The following is a 9,939-nucleotide window of genomic DNA, read 5'->3' as shown; positions in this document are numbered from 1 at the left end:
AGAAAGATTACAGAAGTTCTGTTGACAGGTCTATTTAGGTGAGTCTTGCTGCTTTACTATGCTAAACTTAATCACCTTTGGGGTATATATAGCTCCAATAATAGAAAATAGTAAGTTGGTGCTTAGCCAATGTCACTAGATCATCAATAGAAATTTTAGCAACACAAACATTTGCCACCAGTCTTAACAACTACATAGTACAGCTTTGCTATCACAACAGGTAATCACCCTTTCAAACAATCATGCTGTTTAAACCAGTGCAAGAGTTTGCATTCAATCGATCGTAGTAAAGGTGGTTTGACCTTACAAAGTGCAATAAATAACTTAAGAATGTAAAGACGCATTTGTGCCCAAAATTTCAAGTGTTGTGTATATCCACATATGTACACAGGCAGCTTCAATCAATTGACTCTTGGATTTCATGCTACCATCAAAACTCATCTGACTACCTTTTGCCCAACTTCTCTCGAGTTAAAGTGACCTAAACTCCTGCAATAAAGAAATATTGTACAGTAGTTCATACCAATTATCATCAGCAAGTGCAATACCACTGATCAGCATGATAGCGTCTAGAAAACTTTGTCAGGGATCCAGCAGCACGAATAGCACAGTCACTTGTACAGAAATCAGCATCGACAACCAGATGACCATCAAACACAAGGCAACAGTCATTGATTGCTACAAACAATATAAATTTGTGCAGAAAAATTAAAGATTATCTAAAGACTAATACTTATATCTATACTAGAATTGTAAACACTTTTTCTCCGAACAAAAGAAAGAGATGTATGGATTGCATAAAAAGTAATAGAAACAAGATCTAGATAATATGAATCAACGCCATCATTACTGAATCCTTCCAACCCACTAAAGGTAAAATGTAGGGCATGTGGGTTGGCAGGATTCACTAATGATGTCTGGCTTGATTCATATTATCTAGATCGTGTTGCTATTACGTTTTATACATTTCCTACATCTGTTTCTTTTTCGAAGACAAAGTTTATAATATTTTAGTTTGGTAATTTTTGGAGTGCAAAAGCACAAAACCTACTCCATTAAACAAAGATTCTATAGCCTAACAAAAATACATATTTCCTAAATCATACTTGGCATACATGTATAATCATGCAACTCAAATTAAGCACATGGAAGCTAAGCAGTGTTTGTGCATAAGTTTGAATCAGTCGTACGTGTGTACGAGCGTACAACGTGCATGTAGGTGTGTGTGTGTGTGTGTGTGTGTGTGTGTGTGTGTGTGTGTGTGTGTGTGCGCGCACACGTGTGTGTGTACCCGCAAGTATGATGCGGCAGGAAAGGGTAGACTAATTTAATTAATTAAGACAGGCTTATTCAAGACAGGTTTATTCAAGACAGGCTTATATGTCATTTGAACATGAAAACCTTATACCACTTGAAAAAGCAAGATTTGTTAAATAGAAATGACTACCATGTCAGTTTCAAAAGCGTCAGCTGAATTCTTTGTCATCATTGTTGGTGTCATTGAACCCTGACACTTGTGCGTATGCACATGACCAAGCGAGTACCGTACACGTGCTGAGCGTCTTGAAGAAAAGTTCGGCTTCTACACGTAACAGGCTTGTATACGCAGTATGAGGCCTTTGATCTGCAGCTTTTATGTGAGGTCAGCTTTTATACACGACAATACGGTAGCTAAAACAACTCACCTTGTCCACAAAATTTTATCACAGGCCACGCCTTATAACAAAGGTCACATTCTGAGAACTGCAACCAGGGCCGTAGCCAGTACTTTGGAAGTAGTCTGGTTAAAAATTAGCAAGCACGCACAGGCGCCTGTAAAGACATAATCTTTTATGTTACATAGTAGTGACAGAATGCAACGTCTTGAGTGTCATCGATGTCGTAGTGAAAAGGCAACCAGGTATAAAACCATGCATTGGGTCAGTGCAGAGAACGATGTACCACAGGGTTAATTCTTAGACTCCCTGAAGGGTCTCATAGAAAACAAAAAGGTTCATAGGGTGATGAGGCATTAGAGGGAAGTGACAGAAGCAACACCATCTGGTTCCACTACTATCTGCTATTCTATAACCAGAATGAACAGGTCTACGAGCTGTATGCATTCTGATCTGCGTGGCTGCAGGCACTTGATATGAGTCTGTCTCAGAGCGATTAATTAAATAAAAACTTATTTAATCACGCTCCATTTTAGAAGTTGCCGGAAATGGTTTGTTGGTAAAAGTACAGATATCTTTAAAGTAGTCCAGTTCAAACCAGACCAACCGGACCGGCGGCTATGTCCTTGGCAATGCAGACATTTCGTGATGGAAGCAAGCTAAATTTGCTTTTACCTTCTGCTTGAAGGCAATGGTTTTCCAAATACGGCAAGTAAAGAAGAGTATCGCATCTGCGATTGCGATGACTTGCAATGTCACTTTACTTCTACATGCACTTCCGTTTGCTCGTGTGATTCAAAAGTGAGATTATTATTTAGATTTATTTTCAGGCTTAATTAACCAAGAGACATGTCAAGAACTCTTGTCACCTTGTCCGTACTGTACATACACCTTACTGCTACGTGTAAAGTAAGTAGGGTAACAGGAGCTTGTGATTGGCTGTCTGGTTATTGTTTTGTTAACAATTGTCTAAAACAGTTGCTGTTGGAACACATGTAATGTAAGTAGGGCAGTAGGTTCAAATCCATTCTGCAAGCAATTTTTCTTAAATGTTTCTTTTTCTATCATCAAAAGAATACAGGTAGGCTTATTCTACGTCGTTCCCACAAGTTTTAGCTCTAGATATGCCGTAGTCAAAGAGTAATGTGTGACAAAAAAAAGACAAAATCTGGCAAAAACTCCAAAATTAACGAGCGTTTTTCCAGTTCTGAAGACAAGCTGAGATTAATTCAGAAGTAGTCAAACGTAGCTGAACTTGTACGCTTTCTTTCTGTCGTTTTCAAGATATTTACCGCCATATAAGGTGATTTCTGAAGGTCTAAATTTGACCACACCCCACAACCTTGTCAACCTATCCCTACATACTGGGTACAGTGTATAGGAACAGTATATATATATGTGTGTGTGTGTGTGTGTGTGTGTGTGTGTGTGTGTGTGTGTGTGTGTGTGTGTGTGTGTGTGTGTGTGTGTGTGTGTGTGTGTGTGTGTGTGTGTGTGTGTGTGTGTGTGCGTGTATATATATATATATATATATATATATATATATATATATATATATATATATATACATATATGTAAATATATATTTGTGATGTGCGACCACGTCTTTTGTCCGTTCGCAACTGAAATCGGCACGCACACTCGGCACACGAAGGTGAAGGTTTGTGTAAAAAAATTCGGAAAATTATGCACCAGGTCCCCTCTCAACAGGAATTGACCCTCACATAACATTTCTCGATGATGCAAACACTACACATTCCAGTTTATTCGAACACACGCCCACACCAGTCCTATGTAGACTGTACGCGTCGTCGTCCTTCGCAAATCTTCGAGCAATAAACATTTCTTGCCAATGGAACTTACTCCCCTAGCGCTTTCGTTTCTCTCCAAATTCTGATTGTATTTACACCAAATCCAACCTACACGTTTTCTGCAGAAAGCGCTACACGGAGGGTGTATCGATTTCTATCGAAACAAGTGCGAAGAGTAAGATTCGAATTCATTCAGGACATTCGGGACCTCGCAACAAAGATTGCACGTGACGTGACCAGACGTGCTCAGACTGTGTCTTCTGTCAGAACCCTACGAATATACTAAAATTTGAAAACCTTTTTCTCTGAAAAAAGAAATAGATGTAAGGATTGTATAAAAAGTAATAGAACAAGATCTTTAGATAATTTGAACCAAAGCCAGACATCATTAGTGAATTCTTCCAACCCACTAAATGTAAAATGTAGGGAATGTGGGGCTGAAAAGATTTACTAATGATGTCTGGCATTGGTTCATATTATCTATAGATCTTGTTTCTATTACTTTTTATACAATCCCTACATCTATTCCATTTTTTCAGAGAACGTTTTTCAATTTCTAGTTCGGTAAGTTTTTAGAGTGCAAAAGTGCAACCTAGGGCGTGTCTCCATTAGGGCCTGACCTGTAAGCCTAAGCATGTTTAAGATTTAGTGCATTTTCATTAGTGTTAATTAAACCTGTTTAACTGTAATCTTAAACAGCTTTCGTTAAACATGATGCAGAGGTAGTGTGCTCAAGTGGTCTAGAGGTTTAACAGTCATGTGATGGTATACCATGGTATCATTCATAATGCACGTTTCACAAATATGGATCTTAATAATCTTTTTAGTGCCTATGCACTTGAATATGCAATGGCAGTTGGAATAGAACTTGGCTTAGTAGTCAAAGCCAAAGGTTATCACATACGGGATATACGTTGCAAATGTTGGGTTCCCATATAAACTATTGTGTGTACGTAATTTCTTGTCATTCTTGCTCCTGTGTGCGATGTAGATCACAAACAATTTCAGACTAGACCTGACAATAGCAAACATGATCGAATTACACAGTTCTGGTGATAAACTCTTTCATAAACGTTGACCTATTTGACTGGTGCTTCGTCCATTGTCTCTGGTTGCCATGGACAAGCAATCGCAAATACTGCTCGGAAATTGGCCCGAGCTGTGCAATAGCATTGATGGCGGTCGTTGGATCAAAATTTTTAACATTCCTTTGGGTTTTTTAATCACCAAAAGAATAGCTAAAGTTCAAGTAATTCCAAACCGTTATCTCAAGTTTCACAGCCGGACATGACGTAAAAAAAGAGATATCCGTGGAGGAGAAGAAAAACAAAATTGGTGCATGGGCCTCCGAGGCTAGCAACTGTTTTCTAGATTGTTAGATGATTAGTGACCAAACAAAAATAGGATATAGTATACGACGTGCAAACATTTCATTTCGTTGATTTTGAGAAATTTTAGTCTCCATTTAGTATGTTTTCTAAGCACTCAAAATGATGACCACGCCCCCACAATGCTCCATAACCAGGACAATCCCTACATACAGGGTACAGTATAATACATAAACAGACAGAGAGTTGTTAATGAATATATTATGTACTAGCAACTGACTGATAGATTAAGAAAAAGTTTTAATCTTGGCTCGATCATCTAGAATTCTTTACCTTTGAATGCTTCATAATCAACTCCCATGTGATCAAAACAAATGAAAATCTGTTAAGCACCAACAATACTGAAGCCACTGTAGTATAATTTTTACTATTAGACATCCTTACTGAGCATTCCAAACAAACACTGTTTTCTCCTTGAAGAAAAGTGACTGACTGAAGATCACCTCCCTCAACTAGATGGCCATCATTCCACTCAACCAACTTGCAGTTCTCATACACAATAACATCTACAACAACAACAAACAGATTACAGTCTGCTTACTAAGCCTTCAAATAGCAACACACTGTTTATGTTTCCATTTCACTGCCCGGAAACAAATTATTACTAAACATGATGTCATCTAATGTTTAGTATACCTAATTCTTGTAGGGCCTTTTTAACCTTCTGGTCAACTGAAGGATCATTGAAGCAACTTATATAGGTACTGGGAGGTTGGACAAGTTTCACATGATGACTTTCAATACCCAATGAGAGGAGTGCGTGGATAGAAGTATAAGCAGCAATTGAAGCACCATACACAATAATGGAACCTAAAGACACAAGAGAAATACCAAATGAAGAAGTTAACGGCAAAACAAGAATCTGCTGTTATAGATATTATCATTATAAAATGCGTGATAAATTACAGTATGTTATTGTATTTTATCGTTAGAATTCTACATAAATCAATCTCTCCACCCTTAATTGCCTTGTATTAAATAATTTACCTTCATTCTTACTCTTGGCAGCCTGAATAGCAATCTTGCAATCTTTTTCATTATTTAAAACATATACATGATTTGGTGTCATTCCATGCTGAGGTAATGGCATTTGAAATTGTTTTCCACAGCATAGCACCAACAGATCATAAGCCACTTGAACGCCAGGCATAACAGTCACAACCTTGTTCTCTCTGCAAAAGAAAATTATACACATGACAATGTGCAATTAAATATCATAAATATACTGTATATCTATGTGTACACAGACTCTTCATACAAACAACAACAGTGTATACAGCACCCATAAGACGTTGACTGGCACTCCTTGATCAAAATTTGCAATAATAGATTAGGCTGTATTATTGAATGGGCATGCCCTATATACTTGCTGAAACCATACTGACAAAGCTTGTGTGTACTTTGTGTGACCTGACATCGCTGGGACAATAGAATCATTCTTTAATGTTTAAAATCCTTTCATTGGCAAGTCTCTATCAACCAAAGGCACTCAACTCAACAACTTCTCTTTTACAATTTGTCTAGAATCAAAACTCCCATTAATCATTCATACTGCTAGCGACAACAATCCTGAACCTAATATCCTTAAAGACCCTGCAGTCAAATTCTTGACTGCTGTGCAGCTGTATTTAAACAAATTTATACTATTTTTATTCAATTCCATTTCTACTAAACTTGAACAATTATTGAAACGTTCACGTTGGACACGAGACTAGTTTTTTAATTTGGTTTATCTGATAATACATCTACTAAAAATTGTTTCCTATGTGACTTGTAAATTTCGTTAGTGCGATTTCTTTAGAATAGGTCACGTAAAGACAGACCAAACAAAAGTAACGGCCTCACACTAGACCATGTCCTGGTCAAGTTAACAAAATAGAAAGTTATGAGATCAAAGTTGTTTGGTAGCTTACAGCATACTAATTTACAATGAGATAAAGAAAACAAACCAAAATTGACCAACACTGTTCATAATTACCAAAGCTTTTAGTTAAATACCCCACTCTCATTTTGATTATTACCCCACTTCCAAAGGTCGGCCAGCATCAAAGGTGAACTACGGCGCAGAGCCTTTCTCAAAATTGGCACCTAAAGGTGATAATTGGTAGACTTAATTGATCAAAATAGAGATTTAAAGCACTGCCATTACGTAAGATACAGAAACCCAATCTTCTATACCGGTATCTGAGTCACTATGGAAAGCAATAATTTAGTACTAATTAAAGTACTGAGTGACGTGAAAATCTTACAGCCTCGGCCAAAGTTGAAGCTGGATCGAGGCTTACTCGAGCCCTGCATGGAGTAATAATCGAGCTAGTCGAGTAATGAGGTATTCAATCAAGATTGCTTAGAAGCAGTGTGGTTTGTCTGCCACAAAAACTCCCATTTAGTGTCACTGATATATGAACTAAGTGTGAATCCAATCCATGTGCAAATGCATTAAACCATTCGCACATTCCCACATGGTTAAAGTGTTTTGGAATCAGTTAAATAAATAACAGAATGTGAACTGTACAACAATTAAGATTATTCATAAATAACTTAAGGAATAAACCAAACACAAATCTACATCATTTGCAAATAGGTTTAACCAGTCATAACCAGCTTAAACTATTTTGTAAAGTAGCTGTATCAAAGTGTTGTTCCAACAGTACTACATATGTACACTGTACAAGCTAGTGATTATAAGAATTAAACATAACTGTTTGCTTAAGTACAAGTTCACACTGTTGCTTCTAAATTTTCATAAGCACATATCAAGAAAAAGTGCAACTTTATAGAATGGGCAATCGTTCTACCAACACTTATCTGGAGCACGCTAAAAACAGCAGTTGCAATCTTCTGATCTTCTCAAAGTCTTCCAATGTGGAATACATAATTACTCAATTTCTATAAAGTCTACTCCTCCAATCATTGTCAAGCTTTTCACATTATTGTACTGCAGATTACAAGCATTGGTTGAGCTAAATTATTCTCCTCGAAATCAATTTGGTCTTTATAAACATATAACGACAAAACAATTAAGTACAAAACAAAACAACTTGAAACAGTGCATTCAAATTACACAACTCATAAATACAGTTCATATACATACCACCATTCTCACATTGCTGGAACAGAACACAAGAACCTCATAACAACAGTTGTGGAATGACGTAACTCATTTGTAAACAGTTTAATGCATTTGTAAGTGGTGTGTGATATATATATATATATATATATATATATATATATATATATATACACGCCAAAAGACATATGGCATCAGCAATCCAATTAATGCCCAATCATAAATAGAACTAGTTTATTGCCCACATGCACCATTTGCAAATAGCTGTCAATCTAAACCATTTCCATGGCCTGGGCATGCTTCCTCTGGTGCTTAAACCAGGCAGTTGATAACTGGTTTAATTTAAACTGGTTAAAATGACAATTAACCAATTTGCAAACCAGGTACAGCCAATTCATATTACCACTGCCCACTGCAAGTCCAAAATATGTATTTACTATCCTTTCAATCCATGCTTTACCAGAAATTTACTCTTTCCTGTATCCTTTGGAAATTGTAGTGACTGTTCTAATACTGTGTAAATCATGTACAGTACCTTTTTATGTAGTCTCATGTGTGATATTTTTGGTACAAGAAGTTCTTGTTTAATTTAAGATAACACCTAATTATAAATTAACACATACCTTGCATGTGATTTATCTGGGGCCATTGACTTGACTAATGACTATTATGCACTACCTACGACCACAATTTATCAACTCCATATCTCATAATTATGCATTCTAACCTCGCAACAAGTCTCAAATTTTGTTCAGTGTGTGTGGTGGAAGCCATGCATACTACTGATGCACACTGACTATACATGGATATAGTAACATCAAATTTGTCAAGCTATCTAGAAGTGTCCTCAGAGTAGCTATAGTAAATTTCTAACTGTATATGTACTGTCTAATTAACATTTAGTGTCAATGCCATAGCAATAAGTTGGCATCCAGCATTCCAACAAAATTTAAAGCTGGTTCAGTTTGTCAGAAGATATATATGGTGGCCAGCGATTGACAATGACATTCTAAATATGATGAAAACTGCAAAGTGTGTGCTCGCCACAGAAACAACCCTTCAACAGCTCCATTACACTTATGTGAATTCCTAAACATCTTTGGGCAAGGATTTTTTCAAAGGGCAATGGACAGGGTTCTGGCAGATGTTAAGAGAGTAGCATGTTGTTTCGACATTGTTCTTGTTATCGGTTCAAATGGCGAAGAACATTTAAGAAACTTGTCTAACGTTTTTCAAAAGTTTCAGCAACATGGTCTGTGTCTTAACAAGAAAAACACAAGTTTTTCCGTCGTCAGTACAGCACCTAGGGCAAATAATTGACAAAGAGGGGATAAGAGCTTCAAATGACAAGATTCAAGCAGTTCAGCAAAAATTCCATGTCAATTCAATCAAAGCGAATTACCTTCATTTTTAGGACTGGTAAAATTACTTCAGTCAATTTTTTGGTAAGTTAGCAAGCACATCATACATCACCTTTGAATCATTTGCTATAAGGAAGGATGTCCCTTGAGTACGATCTAAAGAAGTCCAGTTATCTTTTGATAACATAAAGAAGGTGCTGACTTCCTTGCCAGTTTTGGCAAAATATGATGCGACATTGCCGCTTGGAATTGCTTGTGATACGCTCTGACAGAGGAGTTGGTGCTTGCATATTTCATTGCAATGTAAATAAAAGGAACAAGTAATTAAATACGCCTCAAAGACTCTCACTAAAGCTGAGAAAAACTATTCACAATTCCAAAAAGAGGCGCTGTCAATCGTCTACAGCTCACAGAAGCTTTGTCACTATCTTCTAGGACAAAAATTTACTCTATGAACTGACCATCATCCTTTGGTCGCAATTTTTTATGCTACCAAAGTCTCAACCCCAACAAGAATGAGTAGTCATTTGGGCCAATGGGCATATTGCAGCTACTCAATACAACTTCAAAATTGATTACCGTAGATCAGTGAATTATGGCAATGCAGATGCATTGTCACCATTACCTGTCGGATTAGATGCTTTGCTTCAAGAC

At 37.0% G+C, this 9,939-nt stretch overlaps 1 protein-coding gene across 1 annotated transcript in view; it reads right to left on the bottom strand.

Annotated features, from left to right (window-relative positions):
- Positions 1–9,939, bottom strand: part of LOC134193484 (cilia- and flagella-associated protein 61-like) — a 46,701-nt gene that overhangs the window by 19,805 nt on the left and 16,957 nt on the right. Inside the window, exons 7-12 of the mRNA XM_062662311.1 lie at positions 5,842–6,026; positions 5,491–5,664; positions 5,239–5,360; positions 5,128–5,176; positions 549–678; positions 450–489 (exon numbers count right to left, since the gene is read on the bottom strand). Of these exons, the coding sequence (XP_062518295.1) occupies positions 450–489; positions 549–678; positions 5,128–5,176; positions 5,239–5,360; positions 5,491–5,664; positions 5,842–6,026 (700 nt within the window). The remainder of the gene's footprint in view (positions 1–449; positions 490–548; positions 679–5,127; positions 5,177–5,238; positions 5,361–5,490; positions 5,665–5,841; positions 6,027–9,939) is intronic.

Source organism: Corticium candelabrum, chromosome 17 (assembly GCF_963422355.1).
Source record: "Corticium candelabrum chromosome 17, ooCorCand1.1, whole genome shotgun sequence".
Taxonomy (NCBI): Eukaryota; Metazoa; Porifera; class Homoscleromorpha; order Homosclerophorida; family Plakinidae; genus Corticium; species Corticium candelabrum.
The sequence above is the reverse complement of the archived record's forward strand: the minus strand, read 5'-3'. Positions and strand labels throughout refer to the sequence as shown.